Genomic DNA, 21,929 nt, shown 5'->3' on the forward strand with positions numbered 1-21,929 from the left:
GAAAACTACTTTCTCCCAGGCCTCTTTCCCAGTGAAGAAAAGTCTCTTTTTCTCATCAAGGGATCCTCTCACCTGTCTCCTGAGTAGCTGGGACTACAGGCGCACGCCACCATGCTTGGCTAATTTTTGTATTTTTGTAGCAGTGGGGCCTCACTATATTGCCCAGGCTCGTCTTAAACTCCTGGGCTCAAGTGAGTCTCCTGCTTGGGCCTCTCAAAGTGCTGGGATTACAGACATGAGTCACCACATCCAGCCTGAAGATCAATTTTTTAAAGGCTACATGTTGTTTCAAGTAGTATAAGGAAACAAGGTCTGGCGTGGTAGCTCACATCTATAATCCCCAGCACTTTGGGAGGCCACGGTGGGTAGACCACTTGAGGTCAGGAGTTTGAGACAAGCCTGGCCAACATGGCAAGACCTTTTTTCTACTAAAATATAAAAATTAGTTGGGCATGGTGGCAGGCACCTGTAATCCCAGCTACTTGGGAGGCTGAGACAGGAAAATCACTTGAAATCACTTGAACCTAGGAGGTGGAGGTTGCAGTGAGCCCAGATCGTGCCACTGGACCCCAGCCTGGGTGACAGAGTCAGACCCTGTCTCAAAAAAAAAAAAAAAAAAAAAAAGTGAACAAGACATTAAGTTGTGTATACCAGAAACTATGCTTGTAATTGAATAGATGTGTAATATACATTTTTAATATTATATTAAAAAATAAAAGCAAAGGACAAAAATTCCAAATCTAATCATTTATATTGCAATTGAGGCTTAAAAAAAATCTCTCAGGGATAAGAATTTCCTTACAACATCTAGGTATATACTACAGCTAGTGCTCGACTTATGACCACGATTGGTTCTGACAGACCGGTCGTAAGTTGAGTAGGCTATATGTACAGTACAGTACTGTGAAATGATGTTATAAAAATCTTTAAATCATATTTTATCATAATTTTCTTTCATTATTGTTATATATCATAATTTTCTTTGTTCATTTTATGCTATTTTTATCATCTCTACACCATTTTGTTTCTTATTTTTACATCTGTCAGGTTTAAGTGAAACACTGCATTACCAGTACAACTGGTTTAATATTTGCAAAACATACAAAAATACAAAATACAGGTATAAAAAATACCATAGGAAACATTTTCCCAATTGCAAAACATGTCAAAATATATAAACATGTACGAAACATTTTATTGGCTGCTGGTGCTTGGCTGCGGATTGTTGATGTCGTCATCTGAGGCAGCAATTTCTCCATTTCGTGGATGGGCCCGCTTTGTTGCTTTGTTGTAACTGTTGATCGCATGGGTGAAGAACCTTTCACAGCTTCACGAATTCTTCCTTTATCTTTCAAAATCATCGACACAGTCGAGTGTGATAACTTCGTATCACCTGCGATCACATTCACTTTCTTTCCTCCTTTGTACTGCGTAATCACCTTCATTTTCGCGTCGAGATCGATGGCCTTTCTTTCCTTCTTGGCAGGCTCAGGCGTAGACAAAGACAATTTCCTCTTGGTAGACATCTTGGGAGGGATTTGATGAAAAATATCCAAGACACAAAACACAAATTGCTGTACTGAGTCTGAGATAACAGTTGAAATGGTGCACGCGGAGATGGTAGTGCTTCGGGAAGCTGGTCCACACTGCCGTACGCACAGCTGGGCAACATTTGCGCTGCCAGAAGGGGAGCAGTCGTGGCTAGAAATTGTGGTCGTAAGTTGCATATGTTGTTAAGTCGATCAATACCTGTACCTGATTTTTCTATATTCTAATTCCATTCATATTTTTAGAATTACCTTATTTACAAAGATAGGAGACCATCAAACTAAACTAGAATTCAACACATGATGTTTCGGTCAGCTGGCTGGGAAATCCATCTCCATTTTACACCATTATTTCTTTGGCAAAACATGCCTTGAGGTATACAAACCAATTGGAACCCAACCCAGTGGTCTCTGCAAACATGCTGAGAAGAGACAACAGCAGCATTTCCACAGAATGATTTGATAAATCTGCTGCTGCAATTCTATGATACATAGAGTGGTTTCTGTCCAATTCTATTTCAGACACTAGGAAAAATCTATGTAACTTATCAGAAACTTGCTGCCCTTCATAATGTGTTTCTCTCTTTCTCTTTTTTTTTTTTTTTTTTTTTGAGACGGAGTTTCGCTCTTGTCACCCAGGCTGGAGTGCAATGGCGCGATCTCGGCTCACCGCAACCTCTGCCTCCTGGGTTCAGGCAATTCTCCTGCCTCAGCCTCCTGAGTAGCTGGGATTACAGGCACGCACCACCATGCCCAGCTAATTTTTTGTATTTTTAGTAGAGACGGGGTTTCACCATGTTGACCAGGTTGGTCTCGATCTCTCGACCTTGTGATCCACCCGCCTCAGCCTCCCAAAGTGCTGGGATTACAGGCTTGAGCCACCGCGCCCGGCTTCTTTTTTTTTTTTTTTTTTTTTGAGACGGAGTTTTGCTCTTGTTACCCGGGCTGGAGTGCAATGGCGCGATCTCGGCTCACCGCAACCTCCGCCTCCTGGGTTCAGGCAATTCTCCTGCCTCAGCCTCTGGAGTAGCTGGGATTACAGGCACGCGCCACCATGCCCAGCTAATTTTTTGTATTTTTAGTAGAGACGGGGTTTCGCCATGTTGACCAGGATGGTCTCAATCTCTCGATCTCGTGATCCACCCGCCTCGGCCTCCCAAAGTGCTGGGATTACAGGCTTGAGCCATCGCGCCCGGCCTGTGTTTCTCTCTTTCTTAAGGGGGGCACTAGATTTTCATTAAACGGAATCAGGGTTTTCCACTTCTATGACCACTTTTCTCCCAAGCAGTATGTACAGGTATACCGCAGCCAAATGCTTCCTAAGGGAGAACTCCCCCAAGTTCAAAAGTGACTGGAAATGTCGGGAGATCATACAATCTTCAAAATGTCTAATCTTCAATATATAAAGCACATCCCTGACTGAAACGTTTATTAATCAACTAAGACACTGTTTTTCAGAGAAGAAAAAAACCCGACACGTCTAAAAAAGCCAAAAATGAATGCAATTGGGAAAAGTTTAACTCTCTGGCAAAAACTACAGAGCCATTGATTTTTCTTTAGTTATCAAGGCCAATGTGCCCCTCAAATCCTACCTCAGCTCCTCACCCTTGTTTCAACTACAGGCATAACCATATCACCTGCGTCACCTGCTCGTAGCTCCCTACCTGGAATTCCACCTCTTCCCTTTGGTTAAGTTTCCGTCTCAGACGCTGTCCAATCTCACCGCTTACTATGCTGCCCCAGATTTCTGCTGGGATGCTCGCACAGTAGCCAGGGCTGCATGTGGGTGGTTCATTACACGTACTCCCCTAATTATGCAAATATACCCATTAAACTTTACCACAGTAATAGAAGATTCATCCTTCCAGGCATAGGAAGTATAAAGCTGTAATACCTTCCCTTTTCCCCAACGTCCTCTTAAAAGGTGGTAACCAACGTTACCAGCTTGGTGATGCTTTAGGACATTGTCTTGAGTCTTTATACATTATATGATGCATATGGAAATAAGCTTGTGATGGAGGTGAAATCTTATTGTTGGTGAGTAATGAAAGCAAGTTACAGAAACTAGTAGCAGGCTCTGGACATTTTACTGTACTGTATGTTGAGCCACCTCCATATTTTACTCCACGCTACAGCAGTTCCCTGCTTTAGCTGCCCTCTCAAAAAGGCTGCAGTAATTTATCACCTCTCACACCTTCCCCATGCCCTTGCCAATGTGGGAGAACAGGCACTGTGTATATTTTTAGTTTGATAAGCAAAAATCATATGTCATTTTAAAATTTGCTTTTCTCCAATTAGCAGCAAGGGAATCCTTTGGTCTATGTCACATGTGCTTCTTCACGTATTTGCGAGTTGCCTGTTGATAGTCTCTTCTCCTTGTTGCCTGTGTTGCTTGTTTTCCTCACTGATTTGTCAGAATATTCAGTGCTTTCTGGATATTCGTTTCTTCCTTACTCTGTGCTCTATTTTCTCTCAGACTGTGGCACACCTTATGATATCTTTAACAGAGACTCAAAACTTTTATGCAGCCAAATTTCTCTCTTTGTCTTTTCTCAGTTTTATTCTCACTTCAGGTCTTCCGTATTACTATATTATAAAAAGTACTAAACTAGGTGAAATTTCTATTTCACACTAGAGCTTCCCCCCCAACATTAAATAAACAAACCCTCCAACTTTATATTGTGTGCAATACCCTATCATCAAAATTAGAAGAAATCCCTGTATTCCACACCCCCCGACCAGAATTTTAGTTATTCTTGTGCATCACCACAGATAAATGTGGGAAAAAGGGCAAGCTATTCTTTATCACAGTAAACCAAGTAATAAACAATAACAAAATTAGAAAATCACCATTTGGCAACCACCAAGGGATGAGCGGGATATTTACACAGTCTCAAAGTAATCTTCTCCACACATATAACTGTGAAAAGGAAGATAGTAACTTTCCAATGGAGAAACCTTGCCAATAGCATTTGACGTCGGCTCACATGGCCAGTAGCAGCTCAAACTGACAGCATGTACCTGTGGATAGGATACTCTGATGACAATATAGGCTGGGCGTGGTGGTTCATGTCTATAACCCCAACTTTGAGAGTCCAAGGTGGGAGGATCGCTTGAGCACAGAAATTCAGGGTTGCAGTGACCTATGATTGCACAACTGTACTATGGCCTAGGTAATAGGGCAAGACCCTGTTTCAAAACAAAACAAAAAATAGGAATGCAACACGTATGGTGTGTTTCTGACAGACATATAACTTGATCCTTATTATGGGATGGGGGAACCCCAAACAATTCAAATCGAGGAACAAGCTACAAAATTAGTGTTTATGATTAAAGAAAAAACTTTCATAGTAATCAATCTGTTCAGAGAATAGAAAAAAGAAAAAACTAAGGAAACACCACAACCTGATGTAATGCATGACTCTGGAAATTTTTCCTGTTTGAATTACAGGGAACATTATTGGAACAAACTACTGAATCTAAATGAGGACTAAGATGAGATGGCAGTGTTGTGTCAACGCTGATTTCTTGATCTGGACATCTACAATTAGGTAATACCCTTGCTTTACTGCAGTATGTAGGGCAAAGGGCCATGCCTTGCAATTTACCAAGCGGCGCAGTAAAAATATACACAGAGAGAAAAGGGTAAGGCAAATGTAGTCAGATGCCAACATTTAGGGGCTTGGGGTAAAGGGTATACAGGTATTCCTTGCATTATTTTTGCAACTTTTCTTAAGTATGAAATTGCCAAACTGAACAAAAACAAAACAAAACAAGCCAGCAGTACAGGATTGAGTAATACTTAACCAAGCAAACAGGCCAATTTTGCATGCCCAGTTAGGAAACATTCCCAAACACCATTAAAACATCCTATTAATTTGTACTTTGTGATAACGTCACTACAAATAAATTTACTTTCCTGGTAATTATTTTATTTCTTGAAGACAGAGTCTTGCCCTGTCATCCAGGCTGGAGAGCAATCTCAGCCCAATCATGGTTCACTGCAACCTCAAATTCCTGGACTCAGGCGATCCCCCCACCTCAGTCTCCAGAGCATCTGGGACTACAGGTGCATGGCATCACGCCAAATTTTTCTAATTTTTGGGGAGGGGGAGATGGGGGTCTCACTATGTCACCCAGGCTGCTCTCCAACTCCTGGGCTCAAGTGATCCTTCTGCCTCGGTGTCCCAAACTGTTGGGCTTACAGACAAGAGCCACTTTGAGCAGCCCTCATAATTATTTCACAAGAGTCTGCTAAACACATTAGCTGTGGAGGAGTACTGAGATTACTTGAGATATGCTTTTTAGAATTTTAAATCATTTTGAATTCATTCATTACAGAGGTCATTCTATTTTCAGTTAAAATCTTGGTAAAGATCGGGTGCGGTGGCTCATGCCTGTAATCCCAGCACTTTGGGAGGCTGAGGCAGGCAGATCACAAGGTCAAGAGATCAAGACCATCCTGGCCAACATGGTGAAACCTCGTCTCTACTAAAAACACAAAAATTAGCTGGGCATGGTGGAGCACACCTGTAGTCCCAGCTACTTGAGAGGCTGAGGCAGGAGAATCGCCTGAACCCGGGAGGCGGAGGTTGCAGTGAGCTGAGATTGCGCCACTGCACTTCAGCCTGGCGCCTGGCGACGGAGCGGAACTCTGTATCCAAAAAAAAAAAAAAAAAAAAAAAAAAACTTGGTAAAACCTACTGGTAAAGTAGTTGAAAATACCTCAAGAAAACTTACAGACCTGCTCTATCAGGTATCAAAATGTACCGTAAATTTCTGGAATAAAACTAATCAAAAGAAGCAAAACAAAAACAACCAATGAGACACAAAAGTGCTAGTGCCGCACGGCTCCATTTTACATGAAGTCATAGAATGGTTTATTTTTGCAGGAGTGGGGCAGGGAGGCTCACTGGGAGGGGCAGGAGTAACCTTTCCAATGACAAATGTTTCTTTTATGTTTTTTGAGACAGAGTCTTACACTGTTCTCCAGGCTGCAGTACACTGGCAGGATCTCGGCTCACTGCAACCTCCACCTCCCAGGCTCAAGCGATTCTCCTGCCTCAGCCTCCCGAGTAGCTGGGATTACAGGCATGTACCACCACGCCCAGCTTATTTTTGTATTTTTAGTAGAAATGGGATTTCATCATGTTGGCCAGGCTGGTCTCGAACTTCCAACCTCAGGTGATCTGCCTGCCTTAACCTCCCAAAGTGCTGGGATTATGGGTGTGAGCAGCGTGCCTAGCCTAAATGTTTTGTATTTTTATCCCTACCTACCTCACACCAACTGCAAAATACATTATAAATGAATTAAATCTCCAAATCTAAAATGTAAAAATAAAACCATAAATAAGACTCTATGTAACAAGAGCCATATTTTTCATAATTTAAAAGCAAAGAAGTACTTTTAAAGCACAACATAAAATCTAGAAACCTAGTGATCAAAATACCACAAGTCCAATCAAATGACAGATTAAAACAATAGGAACATTTTATATGGAGTCCTTATAACTCAATAAACAAACAACCCAGCACGGAAATTGGCAAAGGGCATAAAAAGGCCATTCAGACAACACAAATGTCCAATTATCAAAAGAAATGCAAACAAGAACCTCACCTGCAGAAAAATGCAGACAAATACAATGAAATATTTTTCTTCAATAAAAGAGGCAACACTTAACAAGGTAAGTTTGACGCTGAGTTTAGTGAAATAAGCACTCTCATCCACTGCTGGCAGGGCACTACCTGTGTTGGGACAGCCTTCTGTTATCGTTGGTTTTTTTTTTTTTTTTTTTTTTTTTTTTTTTTTTTTTTTGAGATAGTCTCACTCTTTCGCCCAGGCTGGAGTACAGGGGCACAATCTTGGCTCACTACAACCTCAGCCTCCCAGGTTCAAGCCATCCTCTTGCCTTAGCCACCTGAGTAGCTGGGATTACAGGTGCCTGCCACCACACCTGGCAAATTTCTGTATTTTTAGCAAAGATGGAGTTTCGCCACGTTGGCCAGGCTAGTCTTTTGATCCGCCCATCTCAGCCTACCAAAGTGCTGAGATTACAGACACAAGCCACTGTGTTTGGCCAGGACGGCTATTTGTAAACTAGGTATGTAAAAATAAAAGGCCATATCCTTGACTCTCAAATTTTTCTTTCACTAAGTTACCAAAAATTTGACCACACAAATAGTTATCTCTGATTCGTGCAAACACTTAACGCTGAAAGTAATGGCTGATAATTGGAAACAAAAATCTACAAACGTCTAGTAATAAAAAAAGCGATGGGCTAAGTTGCAGTACATTTATTTATACTGATTATTAACCTATTAAAAAACAAAAGAAAATGTTGTATAGCAAGATCAGGGTGTTTTTTAATGAAAAAATATATGCATACAGGTGTGTGCACGTATCTATACATTTACTTTTTCCCCCTCACTCTGTGCCCAGGCCGAAGTGTGGAAGCACACTCACGGCTCACTGCAGCCTTGACCCCTTGGGCTTAAGCAATCCTCCCACCTTGGCCTCCCTAGTAACTGGGACTAAAGGTGTGTTCCACCATGCCCGGCTCATTGACTTTTCTTTAAGCGTTTTTCTAGACACAGTGTCTTGCTCTTTAACCCAGGCCTAAGTTTACTCTAAACATCATACACACACACGAAGTCTGGAGATGTACGCCTTAACTTTTAGTTGCGGGCCGGCCCCCGACTGTGATTAAACTTCTGCTTTTTACTCCCTTGCATGTATTTTAAAACCTGCTGGGCGAAGTGCCTCACACCTGAAATCTAAACGCTTTGGGAGGCTGAGGTGAAAGCACGGCTTGAGCCCAGGAGTTCAAGGCTGTAGTGAACCATGACTGAGCCACTACACTCCATCAGAGTGACAGAGACCCCACCTCAAAAACAAAACAACAACAACCAAAGCCGGTAGTGCAAGCACTTGCTTTTGTCAGAAGGAAAAGGAAAACAAAAAAGGTGATCCACAGGCTCCATTTTTTCCCACTATAATTTCTTTCTCCATTGACTTCCTGGGACTCTTTGCCTTGGCAGAAGTTCACTTGGGCAAAGGCAAAAGCACACAATGCATCGTGAACCACAGAAGTGACTTCATTCTGCTCTGCTCCCAGTGCTGACCCAAAACACTGCGGCTGTCACTGGGGCCCGCCCTCAGACATTTAAACCCAGTATTTCACCATCAAGTATTATCTCATTGAGTTCTGGGCTCTGAGAACAAGGCCTTCAATTACAGGTTGTGCATCCCTATCTAAAACTCTGAAATCTTCTGAGCACTGACATACTGCCACAAGTAGAAAATTCCACAGCTGACGTGGTGGGTCGCAGTCAAAACATTAGTGAAAGCTTTGTTTCACGCACAAAATTGTCAAAAATACGGTATAAAATTATCTTCAGGTATATAAGAAACAAATTTAGTGTTAAGATTTGCGTCGCAATCCCAAAATATCTCATTGTGTATGCAAATATTGCAAATCCAAAAACTGAAACCCTTCTGGTCCCAAGCATTTCAGACAGGGAATACTACACGAACCAGGAGAACATTCGGTCCACAGGCTCAGCTTTGGCTACTTCTTTTTTTTTGCGGGAGATGGAGTCTTGCTGTTGCCATGGCGCAATCTCTGCTCACTGCAACCTCCGCCTCCTGGGTTCAAGCAATTCTCCTGACTCAGCCTCCCAAGTAGGTGAGATCACAGGCGCCCGCCACCATGCCCAGCTAATTTTTGTATTTTTAGTAGAGACGGGGTTTCACCATGCTGGCCAGGCTGGTCTCGAAATCCTGAACTCAGGTGATCCACTGGCCTCAGCCTCCCAAAGTGCTGGGATTACAGTGTGAGTCACCGTGCCCAGCCTTGGGTGATTCTTTCTTAAGCCAGTAGTTGAGTGTTATCAAGTTAAACCATTGAGGGGGAAGGGAAAATAAGCAAGACACAGATCCAGTCCTCAACAATCTGGTCTTGACAGAAGGCATGACGAAATAAATATTAAACCAAGGGATAAGGGACTATGCCATGGGAGAACAGAGGACCTAAAGAGATGAGTTGCTATTGGTGGGATCGATCAGTAGTCTTTTGAGGAACTGGGTCTCTAAGGCAGACAGATGGGGAAGGGTGGGCAGAGAGAAGTCACAGAGCCAGTAGAGTAGATCACGTGTTCAGGGCCTGACTAAAGCACAGGGTGTGGAGGAGGGGTAAGGGAGATTTCGGAAAGATGGTCGGAGTCATATCATGTGGAATGTGACTTTTACTGTCTAAGCAGTTTTTTCTTTTTTCTTTTTTTTTCCCCGAAACAGAGTCTCACTCTGTTGCCCAGGCTGGAATGCACTGGCATGATCTCAGCCCATTGCAACCTCTGCCTCCCAGGTTTAAGCAGTTCTCCTGCCTCAGTCTCCTGAGTAGCTGGGATTACTGGCGTGTGCCACCATATCCAGCTAATTTTTGTATTTTTAGTAGAGACAGGGTTTCACCATGTTGGCCAGGATGGTCTTGATCTACTGACCTGGTGATATGCCCACCTCGGCCCCCCGAAGGGCTGGGACTACAGGCGTGAGCCACTGAGCCTGGCCTGTATAAGCAGTTTTTAAAAGAAATGTTAAAGTGACAATTCTGTTTTTGCCAGGTGGTGTTTAAAAGGGATGTTATTTTCAACAAGTCTGAGCAATAGGAGGCTCAAGCAGTCCTAAACACTCTTTTTGGACTCAAGGTTGGAGTTCAGTGGCACCATGATAGCTCAGTGCAACTTTGAACTCCTGGGTTCAAATGATCCTCCCGCCTCGGCCTCCCAAGTTGCTGGGAAAACAAATGTGTACCTCGATGCCTAATTTTTTTTTTGGCAGCAGATAGAGACAGGGTCTTGGTGTATTGCCCAGGCTGGTCTCAAACTCCTAGATTAAAACTATTCTGCCTTGGCTTCCCAAAGTGTTGGGATTACAGGTGTGAACCACTGTGCCCAGCATTTTTTTTTTTTTTTTTTTTTTGAGACAGAGTCTTGCTCTGTAGCCCAGGCTAAAGTACAGTGGAATGATCTTGGCTCACTGCAACCTCTGCCTCCCGGGTTCAAGCAATTCTCCTGCCTGAGCCTCCCAAGTAGCTGGGACTACAGGCGCACACCACCACGTCCAGCTAATTTCCCAACCAGTCTCCCAAAGTGCTGGGATATACAAGTGTGAACCACCGTGCCCGGCCTTTTTTTTTTTTTTTTTTTAAAGAAACTGGGTCTTGCTGTGTCACCCAGGCTGGAGTGCAGTGGCACATTCATAGGTCATTGCAGGCTTGAGCTCCTGGGTTCAAGTGGTCCTCCCTTTTGAAACTCCAAAGTAGCTGGGACCATAGGTACATACTACAGTGCCTGGCTAATTTCTTTTTCGCTAGAGATAGCGGTCTCCCTATGTTGCTCAAGTTGATCTCAACCTCCTCGGGTCAGGTAATCCTCCCAGCTCAGCCTCTCAAGCAGCACAGATGCATGCCCCACCACACCTGGCCTTTAAAACTTTTTTTGTAGAGACGGGTTTTGCTATGTTGTCCAGGCTGGTCTTGAACTCCTAGGCTCATGTGATCCTCCCACCACAGGGGCCCCCTGAGCTGCTGGGATTACAGGCACTTGCCACTGTGACTGGCTCCCTAAAGACTCCTTATTTAAGGACCTCTGACAATCTACAGAGGAAAATAAGGGAGAAAATACTCCTTCCATCCTCTGTTGGAACTCCCAGATACCAAGGTAACAAAACACAGTAGAGATCGGAAGAAAATGCAAAGCTTTTTTGAAGGCTCCCAATTCAGAGTGGTTCACAAGTCCAACACACAGACAAGTAAACAAGGCACATTAGCAATGAATTCGTTTTGAAGAAAGCTTTTAACTTAAACTTGCTGGTGAAATATTCCATACCTTTGCTGGACCTCTTCGGTGTTTTCTTGTTTCCTTCAGAGGTAATTTCAATTTCGTCAGGATTACCACCTTCATCTTCAATTGCCTAAAAAGAAGAGAAAAGTAAAGTTGATTCAAAAAGCCAGCATGCAAACTGCTTCCAGAGGGCCTTCAAGTGACAAGGAAACTGTATTTTTAAGATCAAAAAGGTGCTGCCTCCCTCATCACCCAGGGCCTCTGGCCCAGTCACTCATCTGTTCTCTTGCTATACAGTAGAGACTGACTGACGCCACCAGTTCTTAGCTGGGTGGTGCCAGGCGAGTTTACTTAGGTACTCAGTGTTTGTGAGGACTCTATTAGCCATGAAATTGGAAGCACTCAACAAACAGTAGGCTTATCTGGTTCATCTTCTTCCTAAGCCCAGAACTCAAAAAGGGAAAGGCACGCTCTTCAATTTCTTCAGACTTTACCCACAAAATATTCTTAACCCTCCAGGGACTCTCTCCACGCCGTGCCTGTACTCAGTACCGTGTGGATGGAATACTAATGCTCACTGGCTGGGTTCCTACTGGGCGTTATACATGACACCCGTCACGACATGCATCACCTCATCTGATGCCTATCATGTACATTCACAACTGACTTCAAAGACCTCATTCTCAACCACCACGTGATCATGCCTCATTGGATACTGTATAATAAGAATTTCTAGGCACGCCCAGCCTCCCATCCCAAGACTCTGTCATTCATTTCAACTGCGCCCACACTCATCACAGTGCCTGGCACCAACCAAGCCATTAGTTCCCAATATGTCAATCACGATGGCATCCCTGAAATCTGGGCTTCAGGTTAAGTTTTACTGATAACTTTTTCAGTCTTTACTCTTCTATCCCACAAGCACAAGTTTTGTTTACGTTATCTCATGTACTGTGTTTTATCTACAAAGGTTTGGAAGCCTCAAAGTTTCCCAGCTGAGTAAGTCTGATTGAGATCGGGCCTGGGGATTCCACAACTCATCTTTACCCACAGCAACAAAATCTCTCCTCTCAGAAGCCAGACAAGGGACTGAAGTTCTTTCCTGGGATCAAGGAAAAGTACAATCACAAAGTCCCTCACCCTTTTCCCTGGACAGACAATTGTGAAACATCACCAGGAGAAGAGAAGCAATGCCCTAGGCAGGAGATGTCCCATTTCCACCTTGTGCTCTTTTGCCCTTCCTGGAAAAGTAAACCAAGAAAAGGACACCAACAGGAAGACAGGAGCGGGAAGAGATGGGGATCACAAACTCCAGACTGGCATGGGCAAGCGGCAGACCGAACATGGGCTGGCTGTACTGTGTTTTGGGACCACATCTTGAAGACAATGCAAAGAAGGAGAGGGAAAGAGGAACAAATCTGTGCTCTCAGAGTTAATAGTGAGTGATGGAAGTCTCAGTCACCAGCTTGACATAAGGGTTCAGTGCCATCCAAGCAGCTTTGCAGGCCCATGCACCAGACTGGGAGAAAAAAAGAAGAAATTCTCTCCGTTTAGCTTACTGAAGGCCCTGGGGTTGGGGCACCACACCTGCCCAGCGCAATCTCCACTCTGCATTTTCTCTGGGTAACTATGTAGATCAATGAACTTCCTGCTTTGTCTGAGTAAACAGAGAATCCAGTGAAGAGAAACACACAGGCTTGAGCAAATTTTAAAAAGCCCATGTGACTCTGGGCAAGACAACCATCCACTCCTGACCCCAGGGTTTCTCATTCGGAGGAAAAAAAAAAAAAAAAAAAATCCCTACTTCGCCTCATCACCAATTAATAATAAAGCCTGTGATCTCCGTAGTTACGGAGCCAGGATGGTGCAATGTGTCACCAGCCCCAGAGGCCGTTGGGGGTGGGCAGCCAGGCGGAGCAACCATAGGGAAGGAGTCCCAGAGTGGCCAGGTGGAAGAAAGGCAGAGAAAGAAACCGACAGGGATAAAGAAAGCGCAGGAGAAGCGGAAGGTGGCCAACCTTTACTCGACTCTGCTTTTCCAAGGCATCCCTCTGAATCCCCCAAGGTAGAACTCGGAGCCCCCAATCTGCAAGGTGAGGACTCGAGGTGCATAGAGAGGAGAAGCGAATCGTGATGACAACCACACACCGAGTGTTTACAGGCGCCCGGCAGCACGCCAAGCCTGCTGCACGCAACCTTATTCAATCCTCAAACCAAAGCCTCGTCGCTTTTTCTACTTACAATAGGGAAAAAAAAAAAAGGCACTCAGAAGGGGTTCAAGGTCTTCTTCGCCCAAGATCAGGCCACCGAGACCTGGCGAGTCCCGAGTCCAGAGAGACCGCCCTGGGGGAGCCCGGGCTCGGCCGCCGCCCGCGAGGTCCTGGGCTGGGTGGAAAGCCCACCCTCCCCGCACACCGGGTCGCTCCCGTCCACGCCTTTTCCCTCCTGCAGCCACTTCCCCGGGCCGGCACCGCCACCCGCGAAAACGGGGTTGTCTTTTCGACTTTTCCCTCTGAGAAGGTCCTAAGGGGCTTCCTTCGTCAATCAACCCCCGAGTCAGGCTGCTCGGCCTCCCCGGGGAAACCAAGCCGCAGCTCAGGAACCCCAGAGCCCGGGTTCAAATTCCGACGCCGCCCGTCCTCGGCCGTGTGACCTTGGCCGAGTCCCTTCCCCTCGCCTGCAAAGTGAGGGTTTCAGGGTCCCCCCCCCACCTCCAGTTATGGAGGCGGGGACGAGACGAGGGAAGAACCCTCCTCTCGGTGGACGATGTCACCCGTCACGGCTTCTCCCGCACGCGTGCCCGTTTTCTGGTTCTCCCGGCCCCAATGCGGCGTTACGATTTGAACCCAGGCCCAGCTGGCCAAGGACTCGCTCCCGCCGGGGCCTAGGAGGAGCCGGGGAACACGAGACCGCCAGGTGCGGGGAGGCCGCGAACGGGGTCGGGGGCGGACGCCAGGGCCCGCGAGGCACCGTCGCGCCCCCGACGACCCCAGGCGCACCCCGTGCCCGCCCTCGGGGCCCCAAATCCACCTTCTTCAGCCGCTCCATCAAAACGCTCTTGTTGCCGCTCGAGTCCACATTCCGTTTCCTCAGCTCCGCCCGCAGATCGATCACTCGCAGGTCGCTGAGGCGCCGCGTCCCGGTCTCTGACGAGGCGGAGCTCAGAGCCGCCGCGCCCGCCGCTCCAGAATCTCCTAGGCCTGACAGAGTCTCCGCCATTCCAGGGACCCTGGCTCCACCGCCCACTTTCCACAGAACCGGGCCGGTTTTATCAGGCTCCTAGCACAAAATGGCGCCGCCTGCGATGGAACCGCTCCACTCGCCCCGGCGCGCCTCGTTTCTGCGCAGGCGCACCAAGCGCAGGGTCGAATATCCTGGTAGCATCTGCACATGCGCAGCGCGAATAACGCAGGGACGTGCGCAGACGCGTTGCGTCTCGCCAGCTGCTCTCCGAGAACGGCCCGGACGCATGCGTGCTGCAATTTCAGCGCATGCGCGTTGTGCCGGGGAACGCGCGGTTGGTCGACGCGCGAGCGACCTTGCTGCTAAGAACGCTGGTGGGGCGGTGCGCGTGCGCGTGCGCGGCCGCAAAGCGGGGCGGGAGGAAACGAGTGCGTTTTCCTCTTAGGCGGCGCCATTTTGTGCTCAGAGCCGCTACAGCCGCCGGCGGTGTGCCATTGAGTCGCTGGCAAAGACGGGAAAGCGACGATGGCGGAGACTCTGCCGGGGTCGGGCGACTCGGGCCCTGGCACGGTTGCTCTCGGCCCAGGCGTTTCGGAGACCGGGACGAGGCGGCTTAGTGAACTGCGGGTGATCGACCTGCGGGCGGAGCTGAAGAAGCGGAACCTGGACACGGGCGGCAACAAGAGCGTCCTGATGGAGCGGCTCAAGAAGGTGAGGCGGCGCGGGGCTCGGGGGTGGCGCAGGAGGCCCAGGCACGCCCCCGCCAGCGCCTGTCACCGCGGCTCCCGGACCCGGGGGCGCCCCGGGCCCGCCCCCCATCTTGACGGACCCCGGCCCGAGCTGTCGGGCACTCAAGGGGCCGGCTGTGTGACCTTGGCCCGTCACCGCCCCTCTCTGTGCCTCCCTTCCTGTCCTTCCTCCACTTCTTCACAGGCGCGCTCAACGTCCGGTCTCGTCGGCTACCAAGGTGGCCCCACGACCCCTCCTGGGGCGCGCGTTCGAGCTTGGCTCTGCGACCTTGGACAAGCGCCTTTCTTTCTATGCCTCAGTTTTCTCCTCTGGAGAATGGGTGCCTGGCGGACTCCTGAGCCTTTACGGGAAAGGGGGCGGTACTTGTTTCTGTCCTAGAGCCTTGGCATTTGCGAAGCTGTCCCCCCAGGTCCCCCAGATCTTCTGGCCGGCCCCTTGTTGTCATTTTGGGTCTGCCTGAGCCATCAGCTTCCTGAGCGCCCTCCCTAAGGCCAGGTCTTCCTGCGTTTTGGTGGCACCTCGCTAAATGCAGGGGGCTAAATGCAAAATGCTTAACGTGGTGGGGACTGTCTGTCTCCGCAACTGGAACAAACTCCTTGAGCATGGGGAGGGAGCTTGTGAGTGCCCCGTCCTGCGCCAGGCAGGTGGCAGGCGCCGAGGGACCTGTTGAGTCTCCCCAGGCTGGGTGGCCAGCTCTTCACCGAGCCCGGGCCAAGTGCAGCCTCTCTGTTCTAATGGGTCCCGTTGTAAAACTTCAAAGTCGAAAGTTGGGCAGGGGCCAGATGAGTTGCCATTTGGGAACTGGTCCTTGACCCCAGTTCTGGAGCTCGTGCCCACAGCCTTCCTCTCCTTTGTCTTTTGAGCTCTGGACCCAGAGAGACCCAAGTCGTCCGGGATTCCTCCTCCGCCTTTTGGGCTTGCGGCCCAGACAGCTGACCCAGAGTTGCTCTCTGCAACTGCCCGCAAGCCTTTGTTGCACGGGAAGTTGTTACTTGTGAGGAACAGTGTGTGCCCTGCAGCTCTTAATCATGTTGTAAAACTCATCTCTCCCTAATAGGCGGTCAAAGAAGAGGGGCAAGATCCTGATGAAATGGGCATCGAGTTAGAAGCCACCAGCAGGAAGTCAGCAAAGAGATATGTTAAAGGTATCCACTTGTACTTAAACACTGCTTGGGACTTGAGTTTGTAGAGAATTTAGAGAACTGGTGTGTAGCGCTCTTCCTGCCCTTTAGGCTGGGAGAATTTCCACATCTTCCGTGTCCCCCTCTAAGAGTTAGCTTTGTTTGCTCTTCACCCCCTGACAGGGAGCAGTGTCAAGGACCCAGGCGGCAGGAAAGAGGTGTATAGGTGCCAAGTACAATTAAAATATGAGGAACGTTTCAGCTTCGGCCATTGGGATTAAAAGTCAGCTAGAGCAGGGCAAGTTCTGAAAGCTGATTCTGCTGGTCTGAGGAACCACTTGGCTTCCTTTCTGGTTCAAAGAATAGGTCTTAACCCAAGGAAAAGGACACCGACCCGAGACTGAATAGAACTCAGCTTCTCTAGGATCCAGAGTACATCGTTGGGGTCGTTGCACTCAGCCTTGTTTTTTTTTTTTGTTTGTTTTTTTGTTTTTTTGGTTTTTTTTTTAACTATTACGGTTTTTGAACGTGAAGATTCAATTCACAGACTGTTAAAATCACCAGGTTAAGGTGTACACTTCAGTGTGTACACAAGGCTCTGCGTCCACCACCACTGTCTCCTGGATGTTCACTCTCACCCCAAAAGGGAGCCCTGTCCTCATTAGAAGCTCGTCCCCATTCTTTTCTCTCTCCAGTCCCCGGCAACTACTAATCCACTTTCTGTCCCTATAGATTTGCCGGTTGTGAACATTTCATGTACATGGAATTGCATGATGTAGGGCCTTTTGCATCAGCTCTCACTTAGCATGTAATGTTAAAGGTTCATCTGTGTTTTGACATGTATAGATACTTCAGTCCTGTTTATGACTGATAGTGCTTATTTCTGGAAGGACTGTATTCCATAACACTTTGAAGCTTTGACTGCCGTAATTGGTATTGTTCTCATTGTTAGGTCTTACGGTGATAAGCATAATATAATTTAGGTTTCCTGTGTAGTGGGCCTGTTTTCTTGAAAAAGTGCTTTATTCTGGCAGTGGAGGATCACTGCTTAAAAAGTGGAAAAAAATGGTAGCATTTTTAACAGCTTTTTCTTCCTAATGTGTTTTGTAATACATTAACTGTTTAAGGGCTGGGCGCGGTGGCTCACGCCTGTAATCCCAGCACCTTGGGAGGCTGAGGCGGGTGGATCACGAGATCAAGAGATCAAGACCATCCTGATCAACATGGTGAAACCCAGTCTGTACTAAAAATACAAAAAATTAGCTGGGCATGGTGGCGCGTGCCTGTAATCCCAGCTACTCAGGAGGCTGAGGCAGGAGAATTGCCTGAACCCAGGAGGCGGAGGTTGCGGTGAGCCGAGATCACGCCGTTGCACTCCAGCCTGGGTAACAGGAGCGAAACTCTGTCTCAAAAAAAACAAAAAACAAAAAACAAAGCTGTTTAAAAGTGTGCATGGGCCAGGCGCTGTGGCTCACGCCTATAATCCCAGCACCTTGGGAGACCGAGGTGGGCAGATCACCTGAGGTCGGGAGTCCGAGACCAGTCTAACTAATATGGAGAAACCTCATCTATACTAAAAATAGAAAAATTAGCTGGGTGTGGTGGCGCATGACTGTAATCCCAGCTACTTGGGAGGCTGAGGCAGGAGAATTGCTTGAACCAGGGAGGTGGAGGTTGCGGTGAGCTGAGATCGCACCATTGCACTCCAGCCGGGGCAACGAGTGAAACTCCATTTCAAAAAAAAAAGTGTGCATGTGGTTTGAAAGGTTAAATCTTGTAGTTAGGCTGCAAGAGCTTAAGTTACAATTTAATTTTGAAACATTGATGTGTTTTTACTGTTCTTGTGACTGACTGTATTTCAGCTAGAAAGCCTGACTGAGCAGATTCAGAATGAGAGACTGGTCCACAGCAGGAGACTTAGTTTCTTTCTACTGGGGTTTCAGTTACCCATGATCTGAAATTTCTTTTTTTTTTTAATGGTTGGGGAAACTGCTTAACATAAAGTTTAAAAGATTGGTTTGTTTGTTTTGAGGTGGAGTTTCGCTCTTGTTACTCAAGCTAGAGTGAGGTGGCATGATCTTGGCTCACCACAGCCTCCGCCTCCTGGGTTCAAGTGATTGTCCTGCCTCAGCCTCCTCAGTAGCTGGGATTATAGGCATGCACCACCACGCCCGGCTAATTTTGTGTTTTTAGTGGAGATGGGGTTTCTCCATGTTGGTCAGGCTGATCTCAAACTCTCAGCCTCAGGTGATCCGCCCGCCTCAGCCTCCCAAAGTGCTGGGATTACAGGCATGAGCCATCACGCCCGGCCAAGTTTAAATGATTTTTTATGTGATATTCATTTAAAACTGAAGTTCAGGACTTACTACTCAAAATATCCTTGGCTTTTAGTAAGAATTTAGCAGGGATCATTTCTTTTTTTTGTTTTTGACATGGAGTTTTGCTCTTGTTGCCCAGGCTGGAGCATGCAGTGGCACGATTTGAGCTCAGCTCGTGGCAGCCTCTGCCTCCCGAGTAGCTGGGATTACAGGCACCCACCACCACGCCTGGCTAATTTTTTGTATTTTTTTTTTTTTTTTTTTTTTTTTTTTTGAGTCGGAGTTTTGCTCTTGTTACCCAGGCTGGAGTGCAATGGCGCGATCTCGGCTCACCGCAACCTCCGCCTCCTGGGTTCAGGCAATTCTCCTGCCTCAGCCTCCTGAGTAGCTGGGATTACAGGCACGCACCACCATGCCCAGCTAATTTTTTGTATTTTTAGTAGAGACGGGGTTTCACCATGTTGACCAGGATGGTCTAGATCTCTCGACCTCGTGATCCGCCCGCCTCGGCCTCCCAAAGTGCTGGGATTACAACCTTGAGCCACCGCGCCCGGCCAATTTTTTGTATTTTTTTATAGAAATGAGGTTTCACTATGTTGGCCAGGCTGGTGTAGAACCCCTGGCCTCAAGTGATCCTCCAACGTTGGCCTCCCAAAGTGCTGGGATTACAGGTGAGAGCCACTGCATCTGGCCTAACAGGGATCATTTTTAATGATCTTTGCATCATTAGAAAAACTAAACTTTAGCTGAGTGCTTTGAAGACCTGCCTGAATGTCTAGATTAAAGCTTAGGTCAGTTCAAAACTACTTGGAGTTAGTGTTTTGTCAGGAAAGCTTGCGTGATAATTCTTTCATTGCTATAAAAAGAACATTTGTAGCCTCAGCTCTGCTGAGGATTAGAAGGGCTTCTGGTCCCTTCCCATTCCTTCTTCAGAGAAGTCGCCAAGCCCAGAGAGAGCACAGGTCTTCAGGCAGAGCTCAGCCCCCTCAGGGCCCAGTCTTCCGCCATGAGCCGCTCATGTTCTCTAGAGGTGTCAGGGCACATGGCTGATGTATAAAGCGCCAGAGCTGTATGACTTTGTGGTTACAGTTAGGTCCTGTGATTCCACACAACTGTTAGGTCAGGAGGAGTTAACCAGTTGAGGTCTGTTTTGAGCACTGTGCAGCAGCGTTCAAGGAGTCCGAAGTTGGGCTCACTCTGGGAACTCACTGGTAACTGCTTCCGTGCCAAAGCCGAAGTAGCCAGACTTGTTGAGGGAAAGCATCCTCACTATAAACCAGCGGAAGAGTCTTCACCTGGGTGAGGAGTCCTGGGCAACATTGTAGGTGGGTTTTACAAAAAAGTAAAACTTTGATTAAAATTTTAAGTTTTAGATGCTATGTGGGATTAAAGTTGGATTTTCTATTATTTTTTCTTTTTTTTAGAATAAGACGGGGTTTCACCATGTTGGTCAGGCTGGTCTTGAACTCCCGACCTCAGGTGATCCACCCGTCTTGGCCTCCAAAGTACTTGAATTACGGGTGTGAGCCACCACGCCTGGCCAAAGTTGGATTTTCTTATATCTGTGTCCCTGACAGTGGCAACTTTTCATTGGCCCAGGCCAGGTGCTGGGGTCAGGGTGTCGCCTGCTTGCGCCGAGTTGGCTTTTCGGTCAGCATTTCTCCTGTTTCCGTCCTGTGTGGGCACTGCAGGCTACTATTTAGGGGCCTAGAAATTGGGTGCAATTACCAAACATTTTTAGACAACGTGTTTCAAAAGGATATGCTGTATTTAGATATAATGGAAGTGGGACAGCTGAGTTTCGGAGTGCCAGCTTTGGAGTGCAACCAGATTCTCATGTGTCAAATGCAGATAATAAAACTGGCTAGCGTTGTTAGGCTTCTTAAACGATAGACTGGAAAAAGCTAACAGTGCGTGGCATGTAATTAAACTGCATTTCTTGAGGGATTATTGATAACAGTGGTGAGCGAGACTTGAGATATAGACTGCAGGTTTTTCCATGTTCAGTTTTCAGATAATTTAGAAAATGTAAAAAGTGTGCATGTGAAAATAAAATTCTCTCTAATCTTACCTGAGTATTTTAGCTACTGTTGATGATTATCTTGGCCATAGCCACCTTGATTTTATAAACATATCCTGACACTTGCATGTATACAGGTAGACACTAGCTTTTAAGAAAAGTACATATTTCAGCTTTGCGCAGTGGCAGTATTGTAGCCAATGAAGTTTATCCAAGGCGTGATCATTGCTAATGGAAGACTTTTCCCATTACCCGCCAAGATGACTTGAAGTATAGACGGCATTGGCAGTTTTTGACAGTCTGTGGAGACTAAATAAAAAATAAAATTAAAAAAGAACAGTAGATCTTTTTTTAATGTTTGAGTTTTCTTTGTGGGTGTGTGTGAGAGAGAGATACGGTCTCACTCTGTTGCGCAGCTGGAGTGCAGTGGCATGATCACTGCAGCCTTAAGCCTCCAGGGTTAGAGTATCCTCGCCAGTAGTTGGGACTACAGGTGCATAACACCACGCCTGGCTAATTTTTTATTTTTTGTGGAGATGAGGTCTCACTGTGTGGCCTGAGCTGGCCTCTTAACTCCTGGACTCAAGCAATCCACCTGCCTTGGCCTCCCCAAATGCTGGGATTACAGGCATGAACCACTGTGCCCACACGAGGCATTTTTTTTCTGTTTCATTAAATATTCTTTAAAAGCATAAACTTTAAAAATATCGTGAGACATCGGATGGTGTCCCACAGGTTTCTCAGCGTTGGCACTCTTGACACTTTGGGCAAATAATTCTCTGTGGTTGGAGAGTATCCTGTGCATTGTAGGGTCGTGACCAGCATCAGTAGCATTCCTCCAAGTCTTGACAGCCAAGAATGCCTCCAGACATTGCCAATCGTTCCTCCTGGTTGTCAACCACATCTGAATGAAAATATGCCATAATTTGTTTCCCTTTTGGGTGTTTAGCAGGTATAATAGGACAGATATCTATGTTTCAGACTCCTTATCAGACATACTAAGACTCAAATTCCTGGAACAAAGGGTATGCACATTTTTAAGGTTTTTGATACCTACAAAGACTCAAGTTTATTCTCAAGGTTTCCACCCTTGATTCCCTCCAGCTTCCTTTCGCAGTACCTGGCGGAATTCTACCAAATATTTTGTGCT

At 46.8% G+C, this 21,929-nt stretch overlaps 2 protein-coding genes and 1 non-coding gene across 6 annotated transcripts in view; 2 read left to right on the plus strand and 1 right to left on the minus strand.

The window, feature by feature from the left end:
* The window catches only part of SAFB (scaffold attachment factor B), a 45,975-nt gene extending 31,231 nt beyond the window's left edge, over nt 1–14,744 (minus strand). For all 4 annotated transcript variants that reach the window (XM_010349507.3, XM_010349505.2, XM_010349506.2 and 1 more), the window contains exons 1-2: nt 14,418–14,744; nt 11,433–11,517 (exon numbers count right to left, since the gene is read on the minus strand). In XM_010349507.3, coding sequence (XP_010347809.1) covers nt 11,433–11,517; nt 14,418–14,606 — 274 coding nt within the window. In that variant the 5' untranslated portion in view covers nt 14,607–14,744. The remainder of the gene's footprint in view (nt 1–11,432; nt 11,518–14,417) is intronic.
* A 239-nt stretch (nt 14,745–14,983) lies between these two features.
* SAFB2 (scaffold attachment factor B2) overlaps nt 14,984–21,929 on the plus strand; it is a 36,926-nt gene continuing 29,980 nt past the window's right edge. The window contains exons 1-2 of the mRNA XM_010349504.3: nt 14,984–15,281; nt 16,378–16,465. Of these exons, the coding sequence (XP_010347806.2) occupies nt 15,096–15,281; nt 16,378–16,465 (274 nt within the window). The 5' untranslated portion in view covers nt 14,984–15,095. The remainder of the gene's footprint in view (nt 15,282–16,377; nt 16,466–21,929) is intronic.
* On the plus strand, nt 20,951–21,089 carry LOC120362937 (U4 spliceosomal RNA). Its single transcript, XR_005578722.1, has one exon. It is a non-coding gene; the product is annotated as a U4 spliceosomal RNA (small nuclear RNA).

Source organism: Saimiri boliviensis, chromosome 14 (genome assembly GCF_048565385.1).
Source record: "Saimiri boliviensis isolate mSaiBol1 chromosome 14, mSaiBol1.pri, whole genome shotgun sequence".
NCBI classification, from domain to species: domain Eukaryota; kingdom Metazoa; phylum Chordata; class Mammalia; order Primates; family Cebidae; genus Saimiri; species Saimiri boliviensis.